The 21,280-nt window shown below is 37.8% G+C and overlaps 1 protein-coding gene across 3 annotated transcripts in view; it reads right to left on the reverse strand.

Annotated features, from left to right (window-relative positions):
• Nucleotides 1-3,074: 3,074 nt before the first annotated feature.
• jade2 (jade family PHD finger 2) overlaps nucleotides 3,075-21,280 on the reverse strand; it is a 144,950-nt gene continuing 126,744 nt past the window's right edge. For all 3 annotated transcript variants that reach the window (XM_086176881.1, XM_086176882.1, XM_086176883.1), the window contains 2 exons: nucleotides 13,032-13,180; nucleotides 3,075-11,819 (listed from right to left, as the gene is read on the reverse strand). In XM_086176881.1, coding sequence (XP_086033007.1) covers nucleotides 11,031-11,819; nucleotides 13,032-13,180 — 938 coding nt within the window. In that variant the 3' untranslated portion in view covers nucleotides 3,075-11,030. The remainder of the gene's footprint in view (nucleotides 11,820-13,031; nucleotides 13,181-21,280) is intronic.

Genomic DNA, 21,280 nt, shown 5'->3' on the forward strand with positions numbered 1-21,280 from the left:
TTCTATGCTTTCTCAAATGACAATAAGAATGATTTCAGGATTTCTAATGCATAAACAATAATTTAAGCATGTGGTTTGGTGACAGGATAACCAACATGCTTCAATTTAATTTTTTTGGGTGGAAGTAATAATTGAAGGTATAGTATAAAATTGAGAGTTTTTTGGGAAATCACGGTTGGAAACATCTCCACGTACCTTTTGATTGAGTTTTCATGACTTTTAATGTTTGTTGTCGGAAAGAATGAGATCTACATGGAACAGATTATGAAGCAAAAAGGAATAAAACAGACATCGAAGTATTACGATGTCATACCACAAACAACAAATTTTGGGATATTGTCATCAGTATTCGATTATAATTATTCTCATTGTGGTGCACTGGGTGACATGCAGAACTATAACAGGATAATCAATTTCTAATAAAAATCCATTTAAGGCCCTGAAAAAAACCAAAACCACCTTGTTTTAAGTGCATGTGGTTATCCACACAACAGTGTCTTTGACCTCAAAACCGGAGCAAACAGGTTCAACAGCTTACTGACACTCGCAAAAGGGAAAAAAAAAGGATGGTATGGGAATCAAAAGATGGGCAAGTCAACTATTACGAGGTGTGATGGTGCCCAAGAATAAGGGGGATATGCAGAATTGCGTCAACTATAGAGGGATAAAGTTGATGAGCCATACAATGAAGTTATGGGAAAGAGTAGTGGAAACTAGACTGAGAGCAGAAGTCAGCATTTGTGAACAGCAGTGGACTTCATGCCTAGAAAAAGTACCTCAGATACAGTATTGGCTTTGAGAATGCTAATAGAGAAGTACAGAAAAGATGAGATGGAGCTGCATTGTGTTCTTGTAGACCTAGAAAAAGCATATGACAGGGTGCCAAGAGAGGAGCTCTGGTATTGTTTGAGGAAGTCTGGAGTGGCAGAGAAGTTTGTTACACTGGTGATGGACAGGCTAATTGTGAGACAGTGGTGCAGTGTGCCCGGATGGATAGGATCAGGAATGAGTCTATCAGAGGAACAGCAAATGTTAGATGTTTTGGAGAGAAGGTCAGAGAAGCCAGACTGAGATGGTTCGGTCATGTACAGAGGAGGGATAGAGAATATTTTGGTGGACGGATGCTGGAATTGGAGCTGCCAGGCAAGAGGTCTCGAGGAAGACCAAAGAGAAGATTTATGGACGTAGTGAGAGAGGATATGAAGGTAGTTGGTGTGAGAGAGGAGGATACGGAGAATAGGGTTAGATGGAGAAAGTTGATTTGCTGTGGCGATCCCTGAAGGGAAAAGCCGAAAGAAGAAGAAACAAAATGTGTTGCAAAATCAGCCGCAGAGAAAACTAAAATACATTTCTGCATGTAGCAAAACATTTTGAACTCCGAAGAAGACGATGGGTTGAAGGTTACTTTTAAGCAAAATACTCAGTGTCTATTTGAGTTCGCCTTGTATTCATGGGTAAAAAAAAAAGCAAACTTAAATTATCCACCGGCAGCAAACCAAAAATGCCGTCCTCTCTGTGTTTACTGTCATCCTTTTTCTGGCACGTGCAGTCACTTACTAAGAATGAACAAACAAAAATAAAATACATTTTAATTAAACACTCGTTAATTATTTTCAAAAGCCAAAAGGAGCTGCGTCAGAGGGATCAAAGAGCTGCAGGGTTGCCGACCCCTGACCTCTTCACATCATTATAATAATAATAATAATACATACGATTTGTATAGCGCTTTTCAAGGTACACAAAGACGCTTTACAAGTTGATGACAGAAAACATAGAGCATACACTTTGTGCTCCCAGGACACGGGGCTACTTGCGGTAAAATGGCATCCAGAGCATTCAGCTACCAAGTTCTTCAACTGTGGATCATCTCATCGATCTGTCTTAACCCTCATATTATGTTAAGGGTCAATTTGACCCATTTCACCCATTGACCCAATGGGTCAAATTGACCCTTAATTGACCACAGTCACTCTCTTTGTGTCTGAATAGTATTGAAACCTTCCAGCTTATAGTTAGGTTGACTTGGGCTTGCCCCCAGTTATGCTGCTCGGGCTGCTGACAGATATCCCATAAGGCACCTTTCTCCTTCCCTCCACTCCTTCTACCCTCTCTGCACTCATGCACGATCATCGATGCATGACAGTAACTTCATGTCTTCTCCTGAGTCCTTGGGGTCTTTCATTTTGCAGGCTCACATGGGAAGTGGCTTCATCTTCTGCAGTGGTCTCACCAGGCGTCCACCACGGCTATTTCCATTATCACTATTAAAGTTAATAATGCATAATTTCAGCTTTTATCCATGTAACTGTCATTCCTACTTGAAATAATCTGATAGCGAGTAGATGAAAGGCACATTGTTTCTGTATTCTAGCAGTGACTTATCCATTAGAATTATGTGCCCTTCCTTCCCAAATCCCCCTTGTTTCTGCCCCTGAAGGGAACAACTGTAAAGTAAAAAGAGCGGGTCTAGAACTACTCTACATATAAAGAAAGGTGAAACAACTCTGCTCATGAATTGGTGCTAATTTGGAATTATTCTAAAGAATTCAGATGTGTTGGAATAGAAAAGAATAAAAAAGCGTGACATGATCTTTGTAAATTCAATGTTTTTTTTGTTTGTTTTTTTTTCAAATCAGACACAAAACACCAGTGAGGCCTTCTTTGTCAGATGAACAAATAGGCAGAGTTCAATGTACTGTATGAACACAGAAAGCACTGCTTTATTGACTGCACTGAACTGGAATAGTCTAGAATTGATCAAATGGGGATTGAGCTTAACAAATGAGATCTGGAGTAATGGAGCGTGGAACGAGTTGTGAGGCGAGGCAAGTTGTCAGGGTCGTTGTCAGGGTAATTTTGTGATGCAGCCGTTGTTAAGGCAACACAAACAGCATGCAGTTATGGTCACAGCGAACATAGTTATCATTATATTGCTTTCCAAAATCTTGCTTAAAACAATCATATAATACAATCATACAAAAATGAAGAAAATAGATTTTGCATTAAAAAAAATACATTTTAAGATTTTCTATCCTAAAAAAATATTCTAACAGGAAAATAAATATAGCAAGACACAAACAAAGAATAATTTAATTGATCTTCTGTTGTGCTGGTAACAAATCACACAACATTCTTTGAAGCAAAGAATACAGAATCATATTAAAAAGCCCCATTCAAATCATTGCAAAGAAAAACTGACAAAGACTTATGGACAACAAGGGAGAGATTTTAAAAACTTTGGAGAGAATAAATAAGAAAGGGAGAGAAACTTCGAATAAAAGATGGTGGTCAGTATTTGAATAATTCCCAAATACAATCAACAGGATGCAAAATACACACATACTAAAGCTGCAGATCAATACCCTGTAATATTAAGGAAAATACTGTCAGAATGTACATTAGCTTCATCTTATTTCTAACAAATATAATTATAAGTGCTTAAAAGATATAGAAGATAAACAAAGGACATTTGCGTTGCTCGAAAGTTGAGGAAATGAAACAAACCAAAACACCATTGATTTTTGATTTTAGTTCTTTTTTTTTTACCCTGAGGGAGAAAACTTTGGGTATTTCAGGTCGGGATAAAGAAAGGGGTCAACCTGTCCTGAGTTATCGGACTTAGGACAAAGAATGACGGAGTCAAATTGATCATAGAAAGATAGAACGAGATGACGTTATGGAGATGCATACAAATACATCCACTGTAATCTCAACGCATACTGTAGATCAATGGGGTAGTGGTGTTGTCTTGGAGACCGAAGATCTTGCAGACTGTGTTGATATTTCTTAGAGCAAGATATCTGCCCGTTTATCTCTCCTAAAGCTGTATGATCATAAATGGATGATCGTCGAATGTACGTTCCTCTCGATGACAGATTTTACATGAAATATTCACAATTTGAATCTTTAAGTATTGTCTTAGTGTCCAAATTAAGTTGCTTTTTTCATGAGTAGGTGTGAGCTTAAGCTTCAGTTTGTTATTACACTCACTGTGCTTGTATCTTTTTAGGTAAATACACTTGACTGTCAATAACCTGTATTCGTAATGGTTTTCTTTGGAATCTGTGAAAATACCATTATGTCAGCGCTGTAGCAGTGCAGGGTCACAAGAAACATTTTTTTTTCTTAACAAAAACAAAAAAAAACCAATAAAGACAGTGGATTACTACAATGTGAAGTTTTTAGTTTTAATCAAAATGACTAGAATGTAAGGCTGCTGTCTAATTGTCGGAAATTTTAAAGAACATATGAAGAGCTGAACAATCTTTCTAATCATATACATGTAAACCTGCATTCTCACACATAAACACACAAAGGGACTATGCGCCCACAGATGTAATCTAAGTATTACTCATTGTGAGTGAATAGCAGGGAAGATTGAACAAATTAATAAACAAATTAGCACAGAACAGTTAAAATTAGAATTATACAGACAGAGACGGATGAACCTCTGAATAGTCACACCATGTAACATAGAACCAGACTAAGATATGGCTGGTCACTCAAGTAAACTACTGTGTTTTTGCAGTAAAATTATTCTTTCCTTCATGTGGCATTCAAATCCCTTTTGAATCGTTTATATCCTATCCTGTAACACTTGGCAAAATGTAACTGCCGTCATAAAGGAACGCGCTACTCACAAAAGAAAATCCATTCATGAACTGTTCAGCTCAAAGCTGATAGAAGACAAAAGAAGAAAGAAGACGATTCAATTCTTGATTATTGAAAACACTTCAGCGACATTATTTACCTGGTGTTTCAACAAAAAAGTCTGCTGTAGCTTTATAGCTCAAGGAATAGAAAGATTTTGCTCTGAATGCCAATGAATTTGAACATGGTTTTGGCAATTAAGCAACAACAAACAGCTTTCTTTTCTAGTCAGGATTAAAACCCTTTTATTGACATGGTGAGTTTTCACCAGCAGCAGCAGAAGCGGCTAAAGCAGCAGCAGCAAGTAGCAGAAGGTTTGTGTGTTTAATTCAGAATAGAGTAGGATAGAAAGTACTGTATAATTTTATAATCATTATTATTATTATTGTTAATATTATTTTTTATCAAGTGACAATCATTTGAAATCAAAGTAACTGCAACCGTTTGACTTGTTTCCATTTCAAATTGTTGAGTTTGAAAATAATTTAGCTCAGTAGGATCTTGCTGTATATAGATAAAATAAAGCGAATAAAGAAGGTGATAAGGAGGCAAGAGGAAAAGATGGTGAGGTCTCTGAGTTGATTATGTTAGCTGCTGTTTGGTTCGTAATGTATGTCCCTTGTCTTTCTATCCTTTAACTCATCTACTTGCTACCTCCTGTTCTTGGAGGTACTTCCCTTGCTGAAAAAATAATTCCACATCACATGCTTTTCATTATTTGACCTAAAAACTACTGACAAACAAACAGGGTAGCTGCTCAGAAGAATAATCTCACAAATTGTATTGTATTTAAGCAAACTGAGTCAGAAGCAATGGCACAAATGTGATTTGTAGATAGAATAAAAACAGTAGGAACTGAAGTGTTTTTGATTCAAAATACAGTTTTTAGGTTTTTCCAAAAATCTTATGTCGTAATTTTGGAGAAGAATGCTTTTAAAAAGCTGGAGAGTATCGGTCGCTAGGAAGGATAAATACATTAGAGGCAAATTAATAGAAATAGCTTCCATGACCAAATGCTAATTTTTTCTGGTGAGAGGCAAGATTCTTCTTGGTGAGTGCTACATGGGAAAATTTGGTTCTTATTCAAATGTATTATCAGGGATGTTGTGAACCTTGGATCTAAACTGTTTCTTCGCCACTGTTGAGTCATTAATGCCCAAAATATTCTTGTCCTTAATGTCCTAAAAGTCGCATGCAAAAAAACAAAAATAAAAACAAAACACGTAACCTAGTAGCCTAGACTGAAGTTTCTAACCTCTGCCACTTTTTCTCATTGTTTATATTAATTAATAAGAAAAAAATAATTTAACATACAACAAATTTGACACAATAGTCTTGACATGAAATTCAAAACTTTGCACATTTTATCCTATGATGAATCAAGCCAGTCAAGTAACCCAGCATTAGAGAACCTCCTGAGGTTGTGAGCTAAATTCTGTGGCATGTTTAAGCTTTTAGCACCTCCACCTGGATTGGACAAATCATAGCGCATACGATTAGAACCTTTAGGATGGCCAATGCAACACTGATCCTTTCAAGCAGGGACTACATTTCTCATTGAATTCAAATAAAATGACATTAAAATGGGCTGAAACTCTGGCAGTAATTGTTTGTATGATCAAATGTTGTATCTATTGTGAAGCCTGAACATTACATTGTGACTCGGAAGAGCTTGACGCTATTTAAATCTTGAAGAAGGAGATTTTGTGCTTTCTTGTTAGGTGTGACCTGGGTCAGCTGGTAGAGCAAGGCAAAAACAAAACAAAACAAAACAAAACAAAACAAAACAAAAGGAACCACAACCAAAGGAAATACAAAAAAAAAAAAAAAATAGTAACCAATGAAAATTGATTGCAATAATTAAACAGCATTATACATTTTTTCAAATGGTAAATGGAAAGTTGGTTTAGTATGGGTAGCATAAATCATGGACCAGACAATAATATCAAAACCGGTACAAATGCATTTAGAGAAAATTTGATTCTTACTTTTGGTCAAGAGCTAAAAGACTTAAGAGAATAATCCAGTGTACATCTGCTACATTATTATATTAAACTATATCATATTATAAGAATTCAAGATGACATCCCTTGGCACCACTAGTTGCCTGGATAGTTTCTTCAATGGCAAAGAGAGAAAGAGAGAGGTTAAGAAAGTCAACAGTGCAAAAGATTTGGAATATGTGGCCAAATTTGGATTCTCTTGACAAACCATTTCCCTAGTGAATGGCGGAGTAAAGCAGAAAAACCCTCTTAATAACACTCCATTGTCATTTTGGTCATGAAAACAGCGCAATTATGTTTGTCATGTAATTTTCCACTGTCAAAACAAACAAACAAACAAAAGAAACATTTTCTTTCATGAACGATTAATTATGGACCACATTTTTGTTCATATCCAAGAAATATATCTTATTCTTAATTTTCTAATACAGCCAAAATGTTTTTAAGTTTATAAGAACTCAATTTTGTGTGTTCAGTTTGTTTATTTTGTTTAAGTAAATCTATTTAGTGGTAATCTATTAATTTAGCTCGCTTGTAATGTCCCATATCTTCTATTGATATTGCTCACTCTGAGGCAAAAAGGATTCTACGACCAAAAACAAAATGTAGTTACTGATGACAGAGATTTTAAAGCCTCGAAGAATAATCAATGCAAAGGTGTTGTCTAACTGCATTATTGAGTTAAGACATTTGTACAGATTTGTACAGATGTCAAAGAAGTTTGAGCACATTTCAGTCTTGGAGCCGACACTAACTCTGATTTTCTATGTTGTATAACATTTGATACGGATTATAGATAAGCTTGCAAAAAAGCAGTTGACAGTATCAATGCAGTGAATGGAAATGGTGGTCAAGCCATTCTGAGGCAGCATTTCGATTTAAGAGACTGCACAATGTCTATGTGGAAAAAAAGAAAAACAATCAAATAAAAAACAAAACAAAACAAAATAAAAATGTAATTTACTTATCAAAATAGAAAATTAATCTAATCCTGCACAGCACTTTGAGACATCATTGCAAACTGAATTAACAATTAGAACAAAAAGCTAGTGGGAGGTAAGCTACTTTTTTTTTTTTTTAGAATTGCGTATAAGTAAATTCAAGCATAAACTTTTTTGTTGTTTTGGACAAGTGTGCATAGCAGTTGGAGTACAAGTAACCAGTGTAGATGTCCAGATTCCTCCACCTGTCCTGCATTTGATGAACGTTACACATTAACAGTAAGCTTCATTCAATAATTCACACACAAACCTTCTATTAAGAATTGTCTTAACAGATTTTCAAATGCTATGGAAAAAAAGGACAAGAAAGCAGTATGTTGATGTAAGCCATTTATGATAGCCACATTAAAATGACAAAGGAGAAAGACAGACTTTGCTGTCACCTGTCCAGCTATTAGAGGGCATTTTATTTTGACCAATCAAGCATCCTGTTGCAGTCAAGACTATACACACACACACCCACACACACAAAATGAGTCATCTTGTACATAAGAAACCCTGTTATACCAGTCATGCTTGTGTGAGTGTATGTATTAGCTATACGCTGTGTGTTCTGCTCAGCAGAATTTGCCATTTTATGGTGGAGATTATTGTGTGTCATTATAAGCGTGTTCTTGTAGCAAACGTTAACAATTCTAGTGAAAGAAGATCAAGGGGAATGGATTTTCGGGAGATCAGGAGATTGACCCTGCTGTAGAGAGGATCATGTAATGCTATACCATGAGGCTGTGTCTTGGTGTCTCTGATTGAACCTAACTGGGCTTGATTGAACAAAGCGCAACGTCCAGAAGTCACAAAGACTTTGACAAGGATTTACCATAACCTGGGTGACTGAGGATCTTCTAAGACAAAGGTTCAGAAACTGATATATTTGTTCAATACTCATGTTTGATTGTGTAGATAGTGTGGGAATATACTGCTTTGAGTTATTCTTTGGTGTGGTCACTTTTCGAAAACTGTTTATAAGCTCTTCGTACGCATATTAAATAGAGAGTTGATCAAATCTGCACTTCTTTGTAAGTGATTTTATCCTGCCTAGGTATTTCACTCTACTGGTATTTCACTCATTGATAGGCTCATAGTCAGAGACAAAAATCCTGACTAGTAGCTGTTTAAGATGCCAAATGGCAATGCTCATAAGTTAATTTCTAGACAGACAGACACACACACACACACACACACACACACACACACTTTATACATGTATATATATTTAATATATATATTAATTCTTACTTGAATTTTATATTTCATCCGTTTTATGTTTTTAAACCTGCTTACAAATTAAATCTTCATTAATATATAATATAAAATGCATATATCTTAACACATTTTGTAGTCCCCTTTTTCTTTTATTATTTTTTAAAATATTTCTTCTCATAAAAAAACAAAACAAAAAACAAACCCTGAGAATACCATGGGCTGCCATAAGTATGAAAAACAACTCTTTAAGACAGCAACATAAAGTTTTTTATGGACATATCATTCTAAGAACTTATAAGTGAAGGGTTCTGAAATGAATTACTAAAATGTAATTTAGCATCTAAATAAATCCTTATACACAAAAGCCGATTTCATATTCTGGAACCAAAGAGGCCTAGTAGAGTATTATCAGATGAAAGCTCCTGCTAAGAGCTTCACATGGGATACAATTAAACTGAAGATCCATTCAGTTGTGATTGATTGACAAATTAAATATATAACATTGTAAGTTTGGTCAATGCCAATAAGGAACCGAAATGAGTAACTACATGAAGTTTTAGAACAGTTACAAGTAGTCGAAATAATAGCTATATTTCTTTTGACGCTTTTGACTAAAACTGGCTAAACCCTGCATGCCCTCAGATGCATGAAACAGTAAGAACTAACTTCTGAGGACAGAACATCTTGGAAATTAACAGTGATGTATTAAAAGCCTTATTGTTAGTTTGGAAGAAATAAACTGATCATACTTAAAACTGCTGTCATTGCTTCAAGAATAGATCCTGAAAGATGCAGGAACTTTCTTGCATTTCGATTGGTTTGATTTCCAGTTTTGTATCATCATTTCTCTTTCTGTGCCAGAAACAAGTCTTTCCCTGAAAGTTGATCATTTGGAACCAGAACAAATTTGCCTTCATTTGTAACGACCAGTATTCATACATATTTTTTTAACAATCGTTTCCAATAATGATGGATTACAGCATGGATTCACACAATTGAAACACAGCAAGGGATGCATGTTACTTTGCAGTCCTTAAGAATCAATTACACAGATAATTCTAAACTGCAGTGACCGAGTCACTGGGGGCTGAGTACAATGGGCACTGGCAGTGAAAAGTGGCTCTTCTTTGCAATCGAATCATGCTGATTGACTGAAAATGTATTCACAACCTTATTTCAGGCACTCAACAATTAAAGTGACAAAAGAGCCCAGATCTATCTAAGCTTAAGAACCAGTGCAGTTGGATTTTACACTGAGTTTTGATTGTTTCAAATCCAAAAGAACAGCTGATTGATTTGCTAGCTGATTGTTTCGTCAATTGAAAATATTCGAGGGTTTGGAGGGGAAGGCAGGCATGCATTGTAAGCGATAGAAGGCACAGAGTTTCTACAAATGAACAAGGCGCATCACTGAACTTGATTTTCAGGAAGAGCTTAGGAGTCAGTGGTGTTGCTGTTCGAACACTGGTAAAGTTTCTTTTCATTTCTGGAAGTAAACTGCAGGCTTTTGTGTATTATATTCAATTGACTTGATAAAAAGAGACCCTGACCCTGAATGATAGACAAAGGTAACTATGTTACAGCTCTTGTGATGAGTTGTGCTTTTCAATGTTGAATTCTTGTAGTCCCATGATTCTATACATGTTAAACCATCTTTGATATGGAGAAATACAATTGTCTTCCGACTAAACATACAAAAGAAAATGCAGAATTAGAAGCAATGCAGACCATTCAACTGGGGGTGAAGCGGAACCTAAAATAATCAATTTTAATAATAATAATATTAATAATAATAAAAATACTTATTATTATTGTTATTATTATTACAAATATGATAACAGCTTTTATAACAATGCAGATTTTGTATCCAGGCAAGCCTGGCTAACAACACAGATGTGAGGCGTTAGAAAACAAAAAAGACTAAAGGTTATGTCCATTTCTTATTTGTTGTTTGAATTATGAACTGGTTAAGACACTTAACTGAACGACAAGAAAACAGCTACATTCAAATTACTCTGAAAAGAAGAGCTGCAGACATAATCCACAGAGTCATTCAGTCATGTTTTGTATACTGTAATGTTTACTGGGAGAAACGTAGACTCACAGCACTCAAATATGTGGACGGGGGTTTGAAAAAAAACTTAAGGGTTCTGTTTGTTCGAGTTCATTCTCTCTAGGATGCCAGCACGCTTCTTCTCAGCAAGTCTTCATTTCCAGAATGCAACTGTGATAAGTGGAGCTTCTGTCCACCAGACCGTGCATCCAAGTCACTCTGCTCACTGTCAGAGAAATACTCATTTGCCTCAGCAGCATCCAGTAGGGAACCATCTTTTGAACTAAGGGGTAGGTCAACTGCTTCAGAAGCAGGTATTCTGCCACCATTGCCCCTTCCTTTGGATTTTCCTTGACGGGACACACGGAGTCGTGGTTTACTCCCCTGTAGGATTGCCTCTGCATCGGCCCGACTGTGCTTAGGGCGGGAAATGAGAGATGGGGATAGACTTATGGTGAAACCAGGCTCATCTACTGATGCTATACTATTTTCTGTGTTGTTTTTATCACAAGGGCCATGTTCCTCAGACATGTGACAAGATATTATTTCAGAAATGGGCTGCTGCAGAACTGGATTGCTGTCCAGGTCAGGGCTTTTGCTCTCCTGCTGAGGAGTCGGGGCGTGTAAGGCTCTGAGGCCACTTCGCTGCTCCCTTTTGCAGCCAACATGACCGGGCCTCTCATCCTCGACACTTGCCCAAAGGCTCTTTGTGGAAGGGATGCTGTGGGAGGCCTTGGCAGCAACAGATGAACGCGTCTGTGGTGCGGTGATGCCGGGTGATTGCTGATATCCACGAGCACGAAGTTTGTAGCTTGCATGTGATTTGCGGCCCAGCTGGGGAACTTTCCAAGTGGACTCCATCGAGTTTTCTATCATTAAATTTAGCAGGTTTTTCTCACCCTGCAGGAGCTGTTTGAGAGGAGACAACAAGAGAGTAGTTGAAGAGATGTGGACAGAAGGCTGAAAAAATTAGTTGCAGAAAAGGACAAAAGTAAGAAGGAACCTCAGTGATTTAATGAATAAAGACAGGGAATTATATATGAGAGCAGAAAAGTTCACCATTATTTTGGAATATCACTGAACATTTAACACTTAACTATACATTGAGTTAGATTTTCTGGTGTTGAAAATAGTTTGCTAGAAACATTTTGGGACAAAACAGTGAAAAAACTATTCATAGCATCAACAACTATTTTATTCCCGAATACATTGTTATGAAGGACATAAAAATCTGAGAATTTATCCAAATACTATAACAAGTTACAGTGCTTATAATCTCACACACAGATATTTTCGTGAACTTAAACTGATTTATATACTGAATCACCTTATTGCTTTTCAATATGTATAAAGGGGCGTTGTATTTTTATGTCAAAAGCAGATCATTTGGAACTAGATTTAACTTTTTCATTGACACAGCCATTTTCATTGTCATGGTTCTACTATGTGTGTTTAGGAACCTCAAACAATTGTTTTACCAGAGTCCAAATAATAACAACCTGCAGCTCAGCTACAGTTGGAAACCAATCAACCTCGGTGAGATGTATGCGCATGATGTGTCTTATCGACACAAAAAAGGCCATTATCCTTTCTTATTCACTAAAGAGTAATTGGCTGGTCAAATAAACTATTTGGATAACATAAACTGGCTGTCAGACATTATAATGTGGAACTGAAGACACGGACAATGAAATCAAAAGTGACACCAGTCACATAAGAATTTGGAAGTACTCTATTCATTTGAGAACTTCAAGCGACATTCTGGTATGTCAATTAACAATAATAAAAACCACTACACAAAAGGATCTACAGCCACATCAATAGTAATAGCCTGTGTATTCCTTTGCGTATCCTATAAGCACCTCGAGCTGACCGACCGATAAGATGAAATAATTTTCCACCGAAATCTGTCTGGATATGCAGAAAATTTTATGTTTGTAAATGTCCTTCTCCACATTTGACATTTATAATAGTTTTGAGGTTAGTGCAGAATAAAACATTAACCTTGATCAGTTCTGTATTCATGTTTATCACTTTAAACCTGAACCTGCTAAGCAACTTTACAATGAACTTTAAATATCTCAAAGATCTTTAGCAGGCATCCGGCAACGAAAACCAGACCTGGTCTGTGAGAAGGTGGTCACAAGGCTTGTCCTGATGCTGTGCACCCAGTGTCCACTGGCTGAGCATGTCATCGGCAGTGATCTGAACTGACTGGGCAAGCCAGCTGTCAAACAAAGTGTTGTCCAGTGGAAATGAGTTTGACAAACCTAAGGAGAACAGAGAGTAAGACAGAAAGTGAAAATACATATAAGGTGCTGTATACGTTTTTTATTTACAAAAATATTTGAAAATACCATGCAATTCAAATTAAATGTCTTCAGCCACAAAGTCAGGAACTAATTTCCTGGTCAAATCCATACAACAGAGAATGTAAAAAGTAACACCTGATTTGCACTTTGCACAAATACTGCAAATTGGAATGCTAAAAAACGATACATGATGATCTGGCTCAAGGTGCCAGAACTGTAATGGAAACAAGGCCACAAATCTACTTCCTAAATGTTGAACTGGTCAGAGCTTAAGTTATATTTTGTGAGACAAGGTCTATCATTCAGAGGCTGTCTGCATTAATAATAATAATTTATCCTTTATTCATACCCATGGGGAAATTCATTCTCTGTAATTAACCCATCACAGATGAGCCATAGGCTGCTGTCCACCAGTGCCACAGAAGCAGTTGTGGGTTCACTGTTTTTCTCAACAACACTTCTACACATAACACATGACCCAGGAATTGAACCAGAAATGTTTGGTTCCAAAGGCAATTGCTCTACCTCCTGCGCCACACCGCCCCGACATCCTGTTGATGTTTAAATAATTATTGTTACACTCACAGGCTTCTAAAAGAAAAAAACCTATCACAGGATATCAACATATATCTAATCCTGACAACACTCTTGTGACTTCATCAATAATAAATGTATAAATCCAATTCACATTGAAAATGTTTTTCCACACTCTGGCAATAGGAAAAACCCAGCTAATGATGCTATATATGTTTTATCTGTTTGAGTGTGTTTTTGTTCCTTTGTGGAAATCAAGATATTGTATTTCCAGTCTGTGTGTGTCAAAATAGGAATCTCAGAAACATAATTTCTTATTCTTGGGGTCCAAACACAACACAGTGTTTGGAATAGTGCTAAGATCCAACAGATAATAATGGAGGATACTATTTTGTCTGGATCATGTTCAAATATTTTTGCAAATTTCCTGTTATGGGGTTGAAAAAGGTTGATATTACCTTATTCAGGCCTACAAACTGCATGACTAAGCATTAGCACTATATGCAATCACTTTTTTGATATGTGCCAGCTTTGCATACCATTGCACTTGGAAACTTCTGGTAGAGAAAGAAAAAGAGGAAAAAGAAAATTGGAGGAAATTTGGACTTTTAAAGATTCCTCTCTGCTGAGATCCAGTCCTGGTTTGTACCCTTTTAAATCAATCAATATGAGAACAGGGTTAATTGCAGGGCCACAAGTAGAGACAATCAGCCATTCACTCTCTCATTCACACATCAGGGCAAATTTTCCCAATTAATCTTCTGCATGTTTTCATGCCTAGAAAGATTCAGTATTTGCTTTGAGAATGCTAATAGAGAAGTACAGAGAAGGCCAGAGGGAGCTGCGTTGTGTTTTTGTAGACCTAGAAATAGCATATGACAGGGTACCAAGAGAGGAACTCTGGTATTGTATGAGGAAGTCTGGAGTGGCAGAGAAGTATGTTAGACTAGTGCAGGACATGTATGCTAGCTCTGAGACAGTGATGAGGTGTGCTGTAGGGGTAACAGAGAAGTTCAAGGTGGAGGTGGGACTCCATCAGGGATCAGCTCTGAGCCCCTTCTTGTTTGCAGTGGTGATGGACAGGCTGACAGATGAGGTTAGACAGGAATCTCCATGGACCATGATGTTTGCAGATGACATTGTGATCTGTAGTGAGAGCAGAGAACAGGTTGAGGGAAAACTAGAGAGGTGGATGTATGCACTGGAAAGGAGAGGAATGAAAGTTAGTTGCAGCAAGACAGAGTAAATGTGTGTCAATGAGAGGAACCCAGGTGGAACAGTGAGGCTCCAGGGAGTGCAGATCAAAAAGTTGGAAGATTCCAGGTGCTTGGGGTCAACAGTACAGAGCAGCGAGAGTGTGGAAAAGAGGTGAAGAGATGGGTTCAAGCAGGTTGGAACAGGTGGAGAAAAGTGTCGGATACAATGCGATAGAAGACTATCAGCCAGTATGAAAGGAAAAGTGTACAAGACAGTGGTGAGACTAGTGATGCTGTATGGCCTAAAACAGTTAAAATGACCAAAAGACAGGAGGCAGAGATACAGGTCGCAGAGATGAAGGTGCTACCAAAGATGCTAAGGTACCAGGATGGATAGGATCAGGAATTAGTCTATTAGAGGAAGAACGGAGAAGTGACCGTTCTGTGGTGACCCCTGAAGGGAAAAGCTGAAAGGAGAAGAAGATGTTTTTTGGGGGGGAAACTGGAGAACTGAGAGGAAGCAGCCTGCAGACACAGGCAAATTCCAATACAGAATGCTCCCTCTGAGAATGAAACCAGGGTTCTACATGCTGTGAGGCAGAAGCACTAACCACTGGGCCCCAAACTTTATTCTACATTCTTTACTGTTCTCCAAAGTTGTCAGTTGACTTAGAAATGTGTCATGGTTCTTAATGTTTTTTTCTGTCGGTCCCACCTCATCAGCTGATTTGGTCCACCTGGACACATGGCTGCTGCCAATGACAGGCAATCGGTGCTTATTTAAAAGCTTCAACTCCAGTCCCAGTAGCAGTCGGATGGCCATCTTTTAGCTGTAAGTCATTCTATGATTTCCATCTCTCTGTTTTAGCTCTCAACTTACTATTTGTCTTCCCTCTCTTATCCACAACCCACCCCCTAACACACACTTCATCCATACCTGCTGAGGAATGCAGAAAACACCCCCAGTTGTGGACATTGGTTGATTCTCTAAATGTAATAATACTTGATTTAAATGCGGCATTACAGTTGCCCAGTGGTTAGTGCTTCCACCACATAGTAAAAAGTTTAATTACGGCAATTCCAATTGGGAGCCTTTCTGTGTGGCGTTTGTATGTTCTTCCCATGACTGTGTGGATTTTCTCCAGGTTGCTCAGTTTCATCCCATAATCCACAAACATGCAGTAGGTTAATTGGAGACTGTAAATTGCCAGGAAGTGTGAATGAGAGAATGAATGGCTGTTTGTCTGTGATTGACTGGTGACTGTCCAGGGTGAACCCTGCCTCTCATCTCATGACAGCTGGAATAGGACCCCTGAGAACTGAGAACCTCCATTGACAACTCTCTTAGCTGAGCAGCAACAATATAGCAAATAAATTAAGCAAGTGCAGCTACTCAAGTAAGCTTTATCAAAACATACTTAGTCATTCCACTGAGATGAATCCATGAATGCAATAAATGTTTTTTTATGCTAAGTAATTGTCAGAAACATCACATGCATCTTCGCTGCCCAATCAAGTGCTTCTGTGGAGTGAGCTGTCCTTCCACTCCTGGGTACTACCCTTGCACCCTGAGAGGATTCAGAAAGTACTGGCACACTGTTAAACTACAATACATTATTATATATAACACTAATTATACAATCCCATATATGATGACTTGTATGCTAGGTTGGAAAGTAAAGAGGGAGGGAATGATATATACAGGTTGGCAAAACAGAGAGAAAGAGATGGAAGGATATGCATCAGGTCTGGGGGATTATGGATAGGGGGATGAAATATACTGACAGACAATGGAAGAGTGATTGGAGGTTAGAGTACATTGAAGAGTTGATGAATGAGGACAATGAAAGAGAGCAGAGGGAAAAAGCGGTGACTATTGTGGATAGTGGAAAAAGCAGAGATTAGTAAAGGTGAAGTGAGGAGGGCATTGAAGTGGATGAAGAGCTAAAAGGCAGTTGGTCCTGATGATATACCTGTGGAGGTATGGAGATGTCAAGGAGATGCAGCAGAGGAGTTTCTGGTTAGATAATTCAATGGGATCTTAGAAAGCGAGAGGATGCCCGAGGGATGGAGAAGAGGTGTGGAGAATTATGGTAACTATAGAAGCATAAAGTTGATGAGCCATACAATGAGTAGTTGAAACGAGACTGAGAGCAGAAGTCAGCATTTGTGAGCAACAGCTTCATGCCTAGAAAGAGTACTACAGATACAGAATTCACCTTAAGAATGCTGGTAGAGAGGTAGGGAGAAGGTCAGAGGGAGCTCCATTGTGCCTTTAACATCAACCATCATAGCCTCAGCTTATATTCCCCTAAAGATGAATTGCGGCTGAGTCTTTCAGCACGACAATGATACCAAACACACTGCCTGGGCAACGAAGGAGAGGCTTCATAAGAAGCATTTCAAGGTCCTGGAGTGGCCTATCCAGTCTCCAAATCTCAACCCCATAGAAAATTTGTAGAGGGAGTTGAAAATCCCTGTTGCCCAGCAACAGCCCCAAAATATCACTGCTCTTGAGGAGATCTGCATGGAGGACTGAGCCAAAATACCAGCAACAGTGTGTGAAAACCTTGTGAAGACTAGCAGAAAACATTGGACCTCTGCCATTGCCAACAAAGGGTATTTAACAAAGTATTGAGATGAACTTTTGTTCTTGACCAAATACTTATTTTCCACCATAATTTACAAATAAATTCTTTAGAATCAGACAATGTGATTTTCTGGATTTTTTTTTTTTTTTTCCGCATACTGTCTCTTATAGTTGAAGTGTACCTATGATGAAAATTACGGGCCTCTCTCATCTTTTAGAAATTGCACAATTGGTGGCTGACTAAATACTTTTTTACCCCACTGTATGTGGCAAGGCATTCAGGTCATCACAATCAACAAACCCATCTACTCCATCCCCGCATCCATAAACAAAAATTTTCTGAACAAGCCTAATAACTTCTACGCCAAATTCAAAAGGAACAATAAGAACAAATACACTACCAGCAGACCACCAACCCCCATACTTTCCTCCACTGTTGTCTACACACCGCTGAGGCAGATCAGCCCATGCAAGAATGCTGGTCCTGACGGCATCCCTGGATGAGTGGTCAGAGTATGTGTAGAGAAGCTAGCTGTGATTTTTAAGGACTTCTTCAACCTGTCCCTTGTCCAAGCAGTTGCTCCAACATGCTTTAAAGCTATGTACCAGTGTCATTATACTCAAACCCAGGGGTCGGCAACCCGCGGCTCCAGAGCCGCATGCGGCTCTTTCATCTTTACACTGCCGCTCTGAGTGGCTTGGGAAAATAAATTTTAAAAATTAAATTGAAGTATATTTCATTTGTGTTAATTCCTTTTTTTAACTTTTAGCTCTAAGTTGGAAGATTATTGTGATCTTGAAATATTAAATAAAATTATATCTATTGTTTTTCGCCGCTCAAAATAACGTCACACTTGCGGAAGCCGGTATAACCGCCAGCCGGTAAAGTCCCGATTTGCAGATGGTGTGCGGGGACGTTCAGGAGCAGAAGTCCCATAAACCAGGTAAAATAAATATTCATGAAGATATTTTTCAAATATTTATTGTTTATTGTTTACTGACACAGTGATTTTTTTCCCGATTTATCTTTAAAATTCAGGTCAAGGCTCCGCTAAACGCTCTGAAAGCCCAAAGCTCAAAATGAGTTAATTACATAAATAACATTTAATTTTCTGTGTAATACTTTGTGAATTTCAGAAGCAACACACTACACACTTGTTTATACAAAGTGTAAAGGTAATAAAAAGCAATATATACAGTGGTACCTTTATTTTAGACATCAAAAAGTAATTGCGGCTCCCAGTGTTTTCTTTTCCGAAGAAACCGGGTCCAAATGGCTCTTTGGGCGTTACGGGTTGCCGACCCCTGCTCTAACCCAATGTCTCTCAACGACTACCACCCAGTAGCACACAACACAATCATTATGAAATACCTCAAGCGCCTAGGCCTGGCACACTTGAAGGACCCCCTTCCACTCACACTGGATTCACACCAGTTTGCCGATCGCAGCAGCAGGAGTGTAAATGAAGCAGTTTCTGCAGTGCTGCACTCCTTGCTCACACAGCTGGACAATCAAAACATCTATGCAAAAAATTGCTGTTTGTATTTTTTTTTGTATAGCATGACTTATCATCTGTACATTTCCTCTTGTAAATCATCTCCATTGTTCCCACCTATAGCTTACCACATTTAATGCACATATCCATCTGTATAATCGGTACATAGTACCCAATATGTAAACTATCTGTGTATCATTGATATAATACATCATGTCAGACTGTTAATTTACAGTGTGTGTGTGTCAATGAGAGGAACCCAAGTAGAACGGTGAGGCGACAGTGAGTGATACAGAAGGTGGGGGATTTCAAGTCCGCGGGTCAACAGTCTCGGTCAATGGAGAGTGTGGAAAAGAGGTGAAGAATGGGTTCAAGCAAGTTGGCTGGAAAAAAGTGCCGAGAGTAATGTGGGATAAAGGAGTATCAGCCAGAATGAAAGGAACGGTATTCAAGAAAGTGATGAGACCAGCAATGTTGTATGGGCTAGAGACAGCGGCGTTGAGGAAAAGACAGGAAGCAGAACTGAAAGTTGCAGAGATGAAGATGTTGAGGTTCTCTTTTGGAGTGGAGAAGATGGATAGGATTAGAAATGGGTCTACTGGAGAGACAGAGGAAAGCAAGAGAGGAAAGTTATGGATATAGTGAAAGAGGACATTAAGTTATTTCATGTGAGAGAAGAGGAGACAGAGAAGAGGAGAATAATTGGCTGTGGTGACCCCTGAAAGGAAGAGCTGTAAGAAGAAGATACTAATTTTACAATCGATATTGCTTCAAAAACGATACAGATTATATATTTTTATCCACTAGATGAAGAACCTCAATTCAATCAACCTCAATTTTAATCAATCCAGTGATAGATAAGAGTGTGAGGGGAAAATAAACAGACAAGATTGATTGAGGTTTAGAAATGAGTACACCCACCAACTAAAGTTCAAACATACTCTTATAGAGCATGTATGCATTTCTATTTTGTTCTTCCTTAAGGCTTCCTGCCTGGAAGTTCCAACCTTAGCATTCATCTACTGATATAAGAACACAAACCAAATACAAAAAAAGGAGAAATGTTTTTTCTATGGTATAAATTGTAACAGTAATGTTAAAATATGACTATCGATAGAATACAGTTGAATACAGTTGCCTCCTTTGGTCAAACATTTGATACTCAAATTTGATATCCCTCACTTTTATTGTTTGCTTATGTTTCGGCAGCACTGTCATTTCAGTATAATATTGTCTCGGGTGTATCAATTTACTCATTTCCCATCCTGACCACCCAAATATCTTTCAGACTCCATTTTGATATTTGACCTGCTATCCTTGGTATTTGGCAGATATACTCTTTACAAAATGCATATAACCTGGAACCCATTATATCCTCTAAGAATAAACGGGAAGGAAGTTTGGCAGTTAAATTCAAGATTTTGGGGAAAGCTTGAAATAGAAAACATACCGTTTCAATTTGCTTCTAACACCTAGTTCAAGGATAAACATCACTTCCTTAAGTCTAAAGCGAGACTTAAGTGAAAGTTCATGTCTCGTATCAATCATGTGTGATCATGTGGTGCTAAAGCCGAAAATCACGAGCCAACCTCTCACATATATATAGGTTTTGCCCGAAACTGGAAAAATTGCTTGCAGTTAATGCTTTTAACATTTTTAGATGTCTTTTAATAAACTATACTGTATTCCAACACTGCAATAATTGGAATAACTCAAGAGGATACCAATTTTTGAGCCATCGGGGAAATAATGCAATTGCTTATGGTAATCTCATAGCTAGAGGACTGATAAACTATGAGTGGTTCAAGGAGAAAATCCCCCCAACCTATAAAATGTGGATTAATGACCTACATTATTTGACATTGGAGAAAATTTGCTTTTCTATGAGAAATTGCGCTCAACAATTCTGCATAGGAACCTTTTTTTTAAATATCTGGAGAAATCGAATGCTGATATTAGATTTTCTGGGTACCATCATCTTTTCTTGATTTATTTAATTCAGGTCTGTTTTACTTTCTTTTGATATATCATTGTAAATCCTAAAAAAGAAATATGCAGCTGTTTATGCAATCAGCATTAAGTGATTGAATGGTATGGTATTGTTAGAGGAATGAGGCGCTTTTGGAACATGGCAGATATTATATGCAATGTGAAACTTGATGTGCGACTAATCAACAATCTGAGCTCAGGTCATTTCAAATACACTTTCTTCTTTTTTGTTCTACCTAATGTTGCTTTTCTC

The sequence above is a fragment of the Fistularia commersonii genome, chromosome 29 (genome assembly GCF_037954325.1).
Source record: "Fistularia commersonii isolate RoL2024-O1a breed Wild chromosome 29, RoL_Fcom_v1.0, whole genome shotgun sequence".
In the NCBI taxonomy this organism is placed as follows: Eukaryota; Metazoa; Chordata; class Actinopteri; order Syngnathiformes; family Fistulariidae; genus Fistularia; species Fistularia commersonii.